Genomic DNA, 11,455 nt, shown 5'->3' on the forward strand with positions numbered 1-11,455 from the left:
GTTCTTCCCTTTTCCTCTCTCATCATTCTTTCCTCCAGTAGGTCACTCGGCAGCGTGAGAATGCTCACCCAGACCTCAGCCTGAGGGAGCATAACTGACCAATGACCCCGCTGCTGTGCTCTCAAATCTGCTGCTCCATTTGCTCTGGGACCTCACTTCTCACAGGCTCCTTTCCGTCAAACATTAAGAACAGCAGGGAAACTGAGGCAGGACCATTGCCCCTCTGAAGGCTGACTTAGGCTCCAGGCTCCGTGACACACTCTGTGAACTTTCCTTACTCTGTCCTGGGTCTGGGACGCCTCCAGCCAACCTTCCTTCTCTCTCTGCATCATTTGGATGACCGCATTGAGCACTTGTAACTTCGAGGATGTACATGCTCCTGTTGAAATGCACAGTGACACACGGCTTCCCTGGGCTTCTCTGTATTGAGGATGTGGGGGGGGGGAGTCACAGACAAACTCAGGGTTACTGAATGAAGATCATTTCACAATGTAACAATCCCGAGTCACAGACACACTGTGTGGGAACTAGAATTCAGGAGCTCTGTGAGTCTGACTGCAGTGCTGCTTAGACACATTTCTGTACCAAGGGGCCAAAATCACTTCTTTACAGATCAGCTTTTTGATGTTCAGGGTTTCCAAGACTGTGTTCCCCACAGGGATTCACAGAGAACAGGGAGACTGGTCTCTGAGAATCTCCATGTCATGTTTTCAGACACAGCTCCTCCAGGGTTAAGAGAAACCCCTGTCCCTCCCCCTCCATTCCCAGAGCGAGCTCACTCTCTCATATCGAAGTCCCTGGGGTTAGTTTTCTTTAAGAAGAGTCCAGGGAGAGAGATAAGGGGCTCGAGGCAGGGAGTCTATTTCAGGGGGAGGGATTCCGAATAAAGAAGAGGCAGGAATCGCAGGGCCAGGCTGATCATCTCTCTCTGGTTTCCTCACAGCCCCTGGGCCAGGACTCAGGGAGACAGGGTGACAAAGTGCTCTCCGCGCAGGAGAGGTTAGGGCACAGTCCCGGGTCCCCGGGCCTGGCTCTCAGGGTCGCAGCCCGAGGTCAGAGTCTGGGCGGGGAATGTCAGTGTTGGGGAGTCCCCGTCTGCCCGGGTTTCACTTTTGCATCTCACAATCTGGGTCGGGTCCTGCGTCCTTGGATACTCATGACGAGTCCCCGGATAGCACTGCCATTGGTTGTCCGTTTTCTGGAGAAGCCAATCAGCGTCAGCAAGGACCCCGGTGATGATGTCCGGGCGGACCTGCCCGACTCAAACAGTCCTCAGACCCTGAGGTTGCGGCCATGAGATTTCTATCCCTCCTCCTGCTGCTCTCGGGGTCCCTGGTCCTGAGCCCGACCTGGGTGGGTGAGTGCGGGTCAGGAGGGAACGGCCTCTGCGGGGAGGAGCGAGGGGACCCGGCGGGGGCGCAGGACGCCGGGGAGGGCGAGTGTCCTCCTCCGCCCCGTCCCGACCCGTGATCTCTCCCGGCCCCTTTTCCATCCTCCGGGCCGGTACCTTCGCCGGGAAGGGTCGCCGGGTCTCAACCCTGCCCGTCCCCAGGTCCCCACGCCCTGAGATATTTCATCACCGCCGTGTCCCGGCCCGGCCGCGGGGAGCCCCGCTTCTTCACCGTCGGCTACGTGGACGACACGGAGTTCGTGCGGTTCGACAGCGACGCGGCGAACCCGAGGGCGGAGCCGCGGGCGCCGTGGATGGAGCAGCCGTGGGTGGAGCAGGAGGACCCGCAGTATTGGGACCGGAACACGCGGAACTGCAAGGAAAACGCACAGACTTTCCGAGTGAGCCTGAACGCCCTGCGCGGCTACTACAACCAGAGCGAGGACGGTGAGCCACGCGGGCGGGTCCCGGTCACGACCCCATCCCCACGGACGGGCCGGGGTCGGCCGAGTGTCCGGGTCCGAGCTCCACCCGAGACCGCAGGACACTCCACCCCACCCGGGAGGAACCGCGGGGATTTTGACCCAGTTTCATTATCGGTTTAGGTTTAATTCCCGTGATTTGAGAGTGGGCGGGGCTGAGCGCGGGGCGGGGTCAGGGTCTCACACCTACCAGAGGCTGACCGGCTGCGAAATGGACCGGGACGGGCGCCTCCTCCGCGGGTACTGGCAGTACGGCTACGACGGTACCGACTACATCGCCCTGAACGAGGACCTGCGCTCCTGGACCGCGGCCGACGCCGGGGCTCAGATCACCCGGCGCCAGTGGGAGGAGATCGGTGTGGCGGAGCAGTACAGGAGCTACCTGGAGGGGGAGTGCGTGGAGTGGCTCCGCCTTTACCTGGAAAAGGGGAAGGAGACGCTGCAGCGCGCAGGTACCAGGGCCGCGGGGCTCCCTCCTCTCCCCTCGGGCTGCGGCTCCTACACGGAGACAGGAAATGGACCGGGGTCAGAACACCCTCCTTTTGGTCAAGACATTGAGTCCCCTGGGTTTTCATATCTGGGACCAAAGAGTGGCAGGCACCCCCTTCTCTCAGGGACAATTACGTGCAGTCTCTCTGGGATGGAGGGGAGACCAACCCTGAACTAACCCATCAGTGGTTCCCCTTGACCCTGGCAGTGGCCCTGGGACCCATGGGGACTTTCTCCCTCAGGCCTTGTTCTCTGTCCCCCACCCAGTGTGTCTGAGGTCCAACGCGGCTTTATGAGTCATTTGGCCTCCACCCAGGTTGGGACCAGAAACCCCTCAGAGACCTGCGTCCTACCCTGGGCTGTGTCACTCTTGCTCTAGAACTTTCCAGAGACTAGATCATCAGAGGTGTCTGGGTTTTGTGGTCCCTCCCCCACCCCAGCTGTCCTGTCCACTCAGGATGGTCACAGGAGTGCTGCTGGAGTGGCCCATGAGGGATGAAAAGTTCTAGAATTTTCTCACCCTTCTCTTCAGAGCCCCCAAAGGCACACGTGACCCACCACCCCATTTCTGACCGTGAGGTCACCCTGAGGTGCTGGGCCCTGGGCTTCTACCCTGCGGAGATCACCCTGACCTGGCAGCTTGACGGGCAGGACCTGGCCCAGGACATGGAGCTTGTGGAGACCAGGCCTGCGGGGGACGGGAGCTTCCAGAAGTGGGCGGCCGTGGTGGTGCCCCCTGGAGAGGAGCAGAGCTACACGTGCCATGTGCAGCACGAGGGGCTGCCCGAGCCCCTGACCCTGAGATGGGGTGAGGAGGGGACGTGGGCACAGAGCCTCTTCTCAGGGAGCAGGGGCCTCTGGAGGACTTTAGCAGGGTCAGGGCTGTGGCCTGGGGGTCAGGGCCCTCACCTTCCCTTCCCTTCCCAGAGCCACTTCCTCAGGCCACCATCCCCACTGTGGTCACCGTTGCTGGCCTGGTCCTCCTTGGAGCTGTTGTCACTGGAGCTGTGGTGGGGGGAGCTGTGATGTGGAGGAGGAGGCGCTCAGGTAGGGAAGGGTGGGGTCTGAGTTTCTTGTCCCACAGGGGGTTTCAAGCCCAGGAAGAAGTGTGTCCACTTCGTTAATGGAAAGTACTGACCCCACACGTGTGCTTGCCCGGTCTGGGGCTGTTTGCTAACACTGACTCTTTAGTGAGGCACGTGTGAACATGAGGGACAGATTTATCACCTTGATGAGTCAGTGATGGAGACCTGGTCCCCAACAGTCACAGGTCAGAGGGGACGGTCCTGCTGAGGACAGACCCCCTGGAGGATGGTTAGTCCAGGCCACAGACATTCCTCAGGTTCCCTGATCCTGCCCTGGGTCTGTACTCACAGTTCTGGAAACTTCTCTGGGGCCCAGGACTAGGGGTTCCTTTAGGACCTCATGGCCCTGCCTCCTCCCTGGTCTCTCACGGGATGTTTTCTTCCCACTGGTGGGAAGGGAGGGAGCTACGCTCAGGCTGCCAGTCAGTACGGAGGTGTGACCCCTGTGAGCCTGTGACAGTGCAAACGGGAGTCGTGGGAGACCCTACTCCCCCTAGTTCCTCCTTTAGTCTCCTGTCCTGGGAGACTACACACATCCTGGGCTCTGACCACGTCCTGTTGTGTTCTACCCCAGGCAGTGACAGTGTCCAGGGCTCTGATGTGTCTCTCACGGCTTCTACAGTTGAGACCTAGATGTGGGGAGGGGTTGGGGCTGAGGGGACAGGTCTGGATGATGGGTGTTCTCTTCTCTGGAACATTTTGAGCAGGACATGAGCTATTGAGAATGTCACCAGCTACCATGACTGACCTGAGTTTGTTCATGATTATTTTCTTCTATAGCATAAGCAATCTCTGACAGAAGATACTTCACACACACACAGTCGTCAACCCTGTTTGTGACTTCAGGAACCTCTCACTTCCCTCTCTGCAAAGGACATCTGAATGTGTCTGCATTCCTATCAGCATAGTGTGAGGAGGTGGGAGGCTGGCCCACCCCTGTCCCCACGTCCCCTCCCCACACTTCCCTGTCCAGCAGAGGGGGTTGGGCCCTCCCCATCCCTGTCTGTACTTCGTGGAGCACTGAGCTGCAGCTTCTTACTCCCTCATTGAAATAAGACTCTGGGTGGGAATTAATTTTTGCAGTTCTTGTCATTGAAGGTTGATGGGTTAATTAGAGGAGAAGACCCTGAAAGTCCCGACCCTCTGAGCAAGCCTGTCTTTCCGGTGACCAGCCCCATCCTGAAACTACCCAGGACCCTCAGCCATGGGCCATCTCAGGAGATTCTGAGGGTTTTATGAGCTCTGTGCCAGGAACCAGTGCATAAACCACATACTTTCCATTATACCACAGGTGTTTGAGCACAGACTCATTGATAGAAAAACTATCATAGCAGATAATAGATGCTGGCACACCCACCACTTAGGTTTGATTGAGGCCAACACTCAACATTAAATACTATGACTGCCCCAGGGAGTCTACAGGTGAGGAAGGGGTAACTCAGACTCCCAAAGCATCATACCTTTTATCCCCACACAGAGATGAAACTATTGTTCTACAGGCTGGCACATTACTGAGTCCCATTCAGTCACTATTAGTCCAGTCCAGCATCTAACTGAGGATATTCACATGGCCAAAAAAATTATAAAATTTGCTCACAATTTTTAGTCAGAGGGGAAATTCAAAATAAGTCATTTGTGTTATCGCTGCACCCCTCCCAGAATGGCTACAATGAAAACCTTAGACAAAATCCATTGTTGACAAGGAGTAGGAGTAATTCAGTCTCTCATGTACTGCTTGTGAGAGTCAGTTGATTCAAGTACTTTGAGAAATGCTTTGGCAGAAGTTACTACACCCAGACATGGGCTCACCCTGTGACCCAGCATGTCCACTCCTAGTTGTATACCCACTAGACATGCACACATATGTGTGACAATAGTGTGAAGAAATTATTCATAGCAGCACGATTTGTGAATCTGCGTTTAACAAATGCTCAGAGGCTGCACAGGACAGGGAGTGTGGTCTGTTCACATAATAGAATCCTCCGTGGCCATGAGAGTGAACACACTACAACCTCACAGCCACAGGGATGAGACCCAGGACACAACGCTGAGTGAGAGCCAGGTGCCCAGGGGCGTCCACTGTACTGTTCCATTCTATCACACCTGACGGGACTCCCTGTGCTGTGAGACCTCAAGATGGTTGGTACTCGGGGTGGGTGGGGGGAGGTTATGACTGAATAATAATGAAGGGGGCTTCCCGGGTGCTGGGAATGTTCTGTGGGTGTTGTTTGTCCCAACGCTCACTCTGAGAAAATCCACTGTGCACGTATGATCTGTCCACCTGTCTCTGTGGGTGTCGTCCTTCATGTCCTTCATGAGAGTATAGTTTTATAGATTTTTGAACTAATTCTCTTTAACCCACATAGAGTTATCCTACTGAAAGCTTTTAGAAATGCTGGGATTTAAAACTCCAGAGTAAGTTCCTGTGATTCAGACCCAGGAGGAGAAGGCAGAGCAGGACCAGGGGGCCTGGGAGCTGACGCTGCACAGCTCGGGAAGGGCTGTCAGCCAGGACGGGGTCAGTCCTGAACAGACCCGGGAGGGGAGTGTGACAGGCGCCCCTGAGTAGGGCCCAGTGACTCATGGACAGGGGCTACCGGGTGGGCGGGCCGGTCAGGAACGTGAGGAAAACTGACCCGGAACACGGAGAGGTGGAGGAGAGCTGTGCTCAGGACCCCTTGCCGTGGGCGGAGTGGGTGGAGGTCCCGGTGTGCACGTGGAGGCAGCGGAGGGTGCCCGTGTGGAGGGGCTGCTTGTCCGGGGTGGGGGGGCCGTGATGGATGGGATCACGTGATCCCTCCCAGCACCCTAGGGCTGCTCCGGTTAATACACATCGCTGTGCCTCCAGGGCTGGTCCCGCTGTGGGAGCCGGTAATGCACCAGCTTCATTAGGAACGGGCGGCTTCCCCTCCTGGTTGGGGGACTGCAGCGGTGTTCCCGGCGTGGGCTCTGGTTGTCCAGCGCATTGATATGTCACTGGCCCTGGGACAGCCTGCAGTCCTTTGCTTAAGGGGCTAGAGGAGAGGTGGCCTCTCTGTGGAGATGTGCCCCCCACGTGGTCAGGGGTGATGTCTCTGCCCACGCACTCCTGGGTCGGGGCGTTGTCCAGTACCCCACACCAGCTATGGGGCTGGTGGTGATGGTGTGGCCTGGGGCCGGTCCTGTTAAGGCTCCTGCTGCTGACAGGCCTGGTCCCTTGAGCTCACTTGTGGTTCACGGGGACTGTATCCGCCCTCAGCCCGCCCCACAGCTGGGACCATAACCCGAGTGGTGTCCTCTCCCTGCCCTGATGTTGTGGATCTTAAATGGCAAAAAGCCTTTTTAGATTGGAGGCTTAGCAAAGGGCTGAGTTCTCCCCCCTCCACCTCCATATTGGCTGTGATGCTGAGTATTTGCACCCACTTCACTTGCTTCCTTAAATTGCTGGAAGCAATTTACATGCCCTTCCTCTCACTCTTTGTTTGTTCAGATGTTGGTTGATTTCACCTATGCATGGTGGGGAATTCCTGTTTTTGCCTTGGGAGAGTTCCTGTTTTAGCCTCAGATGTACAACTTTGTATCAAGGAGTTCCTTGATTTGCATATGGCTATATAATAAAGCAAACTGGGGCTATGGGGCACTGGGATACTGCCATCAGCATTCAAGAGTCCTCCCGGTCCCATCCTTTTTTCTTAATAAGTCTGTTTCCTTAATTCCGCACCGTTCTGAGGAGCCGTGCTGATCCCTGGCACCCTGATGTCATAACCCTCAACCACACCCCGCGGGTGTTACGTGAACAACGGCTGCACACAGCTGGCTCTGGTCACCTCCCCAGAACCCGGACACTGACTGAGGCTGCTTGGCGGCCCGAAAAGCTGCCTCCTGGTGCTCCTCCCAGCCCAGGGACCCTTTCCGCAAGGCTGCATAGAGGGGCCACACCATGTGAGCCAAACGGGGAGTGAAGACCCTCTAACAAACATAAAACCTCCTGCAATTGCTGTGGCTGCAGATGGGCTGGTACTTATTCTATGATGGCGGCCGGCATCACCTGTCTTACCCGACCACACAGCCTCTGAGAATGTGACAGAGAAGCCGGTCCTCACACTCTGTGCTCACTGACCCCCATCCCCGCTGTCGGAGGGGGGTCAGCAAAGAGGGAGCTGCTTCCTCCAGGACAGGAAGACAGCCAGACGTGAGCACGACACCATCGATGTAACGACACAACAGCACTTCTGCCTGGACCAGGTGACACAGAAGCTGTCACGAGCCTGTGGCAGAGATTGGGCCGGGCAGATGCCCCACGGGCAGCACAGTGAATGTCCATTGTGGTCCCTCCCAAGTAACAGCAGACGGGTCTCGACTCTCTTCAGTAATAGCTACAGAGGAGAAGGTACCAGCCAGGTCGAGACTGTAGTGACACATCCCAGTCTGGTGACTGAGAGCATCTAGCAAGCCTGTGATGTTGGGGACGGCTCCATACAAGGGGTTGCTACCCTCACAAAGAGGCTTTGGGGGTGCAACATCACCCAGGGGCCACTATGCCCTCCCGCAGAGAAGGACATCAGTGTGTGTCTGTTGGACACAATGGTGCCCGGTGCTCTGGAATGACTTTGGAAGGACAGGGTTCTCACAGAGGGGTCAAGATGACATTTTAGGTGTAAATATTATTAATTATTTGATATTTATATATATAGTAAAATGATCACTATAATACACCTACTTAGCATTTGATACCACTCATGGTTACAAGCTTTTTTCTTGTGATGTGAACTTTTGAAACTTACTCTCTTAGCAACACCTGACACTGATATAATGTTCTGTTCAATTATATCTCAAAATAAAAGACAAACACAAGAGCAAAATAAGGCAGACGATCAACATTTCCACATCAGCGACGGGAAAGGGGACAGCATGGTCACTCTGCATGTCCGGGACCCCGGGGTCGTGCTGTGCAGCCTGTGGGAGTCCTTGTGTAGGACCAGGGGGTCCCCACCACCTGACCAGGGACGGCCAGGGGAGTGGAGGAGGCAGTGAGGACAAGTGTCCCCACGTCCGGAGCTCCCACCTCTGCACATCAGGACACGATCAGAGAGGGAGTGAGAATCGGGAAAGCCTCCTCTTCGAGGGGACCCTTATACAAAATATAGTATTATGACGTCCAAGTTCCTGTACCCAATCCTCACAGCACCTCTCACCCCTGGTTCCCATTCACCACCAAGGTCACGCAGAAGAGAATGGTGAAGTATTTAATGTCACACTTCCCCAAATGAACCCAATATTCATCTGGGTTTCCACACTTTGCTCTGGGCCAGGTGGCTGGTGGGAGAGACAGGACATTAACCCACAACTGGGCCTCTGACATGAGTGAAGAGCTAACACCCAGGATCTCCACAGGTGGATGTGGATACTCCTGAAAAAAAAAGTGGGAATAAAGTGAAGCTTGGAGCGGTGGGAATGGGGACAGCAGTGGGTGCAGGACAGGTGACACTGTGTCTGTCCCTCTCCTGGTCCCGCCCACTTCAGACGTCTCTGTACACGGGGAGAGGGCTGTGGTGTCAGGGACAACACTGAGTCACTGAGGGCTTCACACCTGCACTATAGACACAGTCCTGCACACAGGGGTCTGGGGGAGACGGGTCTGTCCTGCTGCCTGGAGGGGAGGGCCCGGAGGTCAGACTGCAGAGGGGGCAGGATTCTGGGGGAGGATGGGAGGGCATCTGAGGGGTGAGCAGTGGCCCGGAGACACTGTGAGGAGCACGTGGGAGTGAGTCACCCCACAGTGAGCCCCGGGCTCCTGGGTCCCTGCACCCCAAGGTCCTCTAGACCTGCCTCCGGGCAGAGTCACAGAGTGCAGTCTCTCAGCCTCATTCCGGGCCCAGGACATGTGCTCCCAGGGACTGAAGGTGGAGGGACTGGGGAGGACCCCAGAGTCACAAAGAGGCCACCGGCCACCTCTCGCTCTGACACACACAGGTATTTACTGGTCTCTGGAGTTCTCGGGCAGGACGCTATGCAGGGAGGAGTCCCAGAGGGGACCGGGCCTTAGAGACCAGCAGTGGACCACACTTCACATTTCAGCCTTTATTGAGTACGTTCCACGTGTGAGGCATTTGCAGGTTGCTAAGTGTGAGTGAGATCACAGACAATCAGGGACTGGAGAGGTCTCTGGGGACATCCGTCCCTGGTGGTGAGCACAGAGACTCAAAGGGACGTGAGCTTTAAAGTGGACCTGCCCCTGGAGTCTCCCCTGCGTCCTCCTCTGTCACAGAGCCTGTCACCTGCAGCAGAACAAGCGGTGGTTTAGGACTCCCCGTGTGGCACGGGCCCTCTGTCCCTGTCCACCATCCTCCCTGTTCCCCCCACAGACCCTGAGGGAGACAGGGTCCCCCCGGCAGGTGTGGAGGAGCCGTGTGGGGTCCGGGCGCCCTAAGGAATCGGAGTTTCTCTCTGCCCAGCTCTCCACTGCCCACAGGCTCTGACACTCCAGAGACAGGGGCCCCGCAGTGAGGTGAGGACATGGATGGAGGGGGGTGGGCACTGTGAGAAGCTGCTCTTTAAGGGGCTCCCACAGCCACTGAGCACAGGGACCAGGGGCACTCGTCTCAGTCCACAGCGTGTGCACATCTAACACTACTGTCCACTTCCTCCTTCCAGGAAGGTCCGCTCCTTGGCTGAATGTGATAAATATTTATTCTAACTCTCTGCCTCTCTGCTTCTCCTGAGTCCCTCACACCCTCTCCTTCTCAGCCTTTATCAGTGAGACTAAGATCAGCAGTGCTGGGCCCTGGCCGGGCGGCTCAGTGGTTAAGCATCGTCCCCACGCGCCCAGGTCACGGGTTCATTCCCAGTCAGGGTGTGTTCGAAAAGCAACCCATGGCCTGACCTGTGCTGGCGCAGTGGATGAAGCAGTGAGCTGGAACACTGAGGTCAGTGGTTCAAGGCCCTGGGCTTGCCTGGTCAGGTCACACAGGAGAAGCAACTATTCTCACTTTGCTCTGCCTCTCTCTCTCTCCTCTCTCTAAAAAGGAATAAAAACTTAAATAAAAGAAAAGCAACTAATGAGTGCACAGCTAAATGGAGCTGTGAGTTTATAGTTCTCTCTTTCTCAGATCAATGAAATAAATTTTTAAATCTATAATGTTGCTGAAAGTTTTAACACATGCTCAAAAACAAAGAGCTGAAGCAAAGAGAAAATGCAGAGATATGGACGGTCTAAATAACACGATTGAAGGCTCAGATAATCAGTTACATAGAGATTTCTATAACCAATGATGAGAATATAATACAGATACTATTTTCAAGCACACGTGGAACATATTTTTTTAGAAAGAGACAGACAGACAGACAGACAGACAGGAAGGAGAGAGATGAGGAGCATCCACTGGTAGTGGCAGCACTTTAGTTGTTTATTGATTGCTTTCATATGTGCCTTGAGTAGAGGGCTTCAGCTGAGCCAGTGACCCCTTGCTACAGCCAGTGACCTTGGGTTCAAGCCAGCAACCTCTGTGCCAGAGCCAGCGACCATGAGGTCATGTCGATGACACCACGCTCAAGCCAGCAATGCTGCGCTCAAGCCTGGTGAGCCCTCACTCAAGCCGATGACCTCAGGGTTTCAAATCCGAGAGCTGTAGCATCCCAGTTTGATGCTCTATCCACTGCGCCACCACCAGTCAGGCGTGCGTGGACACTTTTGTCAATTTAACATTTAGTATTCACAAAAGAAGCCTTAACATGTTCAAGTTAGTCAATATCATATAGACCTTGTTCTCTGGCCATAATACTATTAAATTTTAAACCTATTTTATTTTATTTTTTCATTTTTCTGAAGCTGGAAACAGGGAGAGACAGTCAGACAGACTCCCGCATGCGCCCGACTGGGATCCACCCGGCACGCCCACCAGGGGCGACGCTCTGCCCACCAGGGGGCGATGCTCTGCCCCTCCGGGGCGTCGCCATGTTGCGACTAGAGCCACTGTAGTGCCTGAGGCAGAGGCCACAGAGCCATCCCCAGCGCCCGGGCCATCTTTGCT

General features: G+C 55.5%; 1 protein-coding gene across 1 annotated transcript; it reads left to right on the forward strand.

Annotated features, from left to right (window-relative positions):
- The first annotated feature begins 1,278 nt into the window (after positions 1-1,278).
- On the forward strand, positions 1,279-4,416 carry LOC136321094 (patr class I histocompatibility antigen, A-126 alpha chain-like). The gene is made up of 6 exons (XM_066254185.1): positions 1,279-1,357; positions 1,553-1,837; positions 2,049-2,324; positions 2,894-3,169; positions 3,289-3,408; positions 4,227-4,416. Exons 1-6 carry the CDS (start codon positions 1,294-1,296, stop codon positions 4,229-4,231), a joined length of 1,026 nt encoding a protein of 341 aa, XP_066110282.1. The 5' UTR covers positions 1,279-1,293; the 3' UTR covers positions 4,232-4,416.
- Positions 4,417-11,455: the final 7,039 nt, after the last annotated feature.

Source organism: Saccopteryx bilineata, chromosome 1 (genome assembly GCF_036850765.1).
Source record: "Saccopteryx bilineata isolate mSacBil1 chromosome 1, mSacBil1_pri_phased_curated, whole genome shotgun sequence".
Taxonomy (NCBI): Eukaryota; Metazoa; Chordata; class Mammalia; order Chiroptera; family Emballonuridae; genus Saccopteryx; species Saccopteryx bilineata.

Bases quoted from the DNA above. Each gene is read 5' to 3' on its own strand.
- LOC136321094 (XM_066254185.1), top strand. From the start codon at position 1,294: ATGAGATTTCTATCCCTCCTCCTGCTGCTCTCGGGGTCCCTGGTCCTG. The intron at 1,358-1,552 runs GTGAGTGCGGGT...GCCCGTCCCCAG, and splicing joins CCTGAGCCCGACCTGGGTGG to GTCCCCACGCCCTGAGATAT. The intron at 3,170-3,288 runs GTGAGGAGGGGA...TTCCCTTCCCAG, and splicing joins GCCCCTGACCCTGAGATGGG to AGCCACTTCCTCAGGCCACC.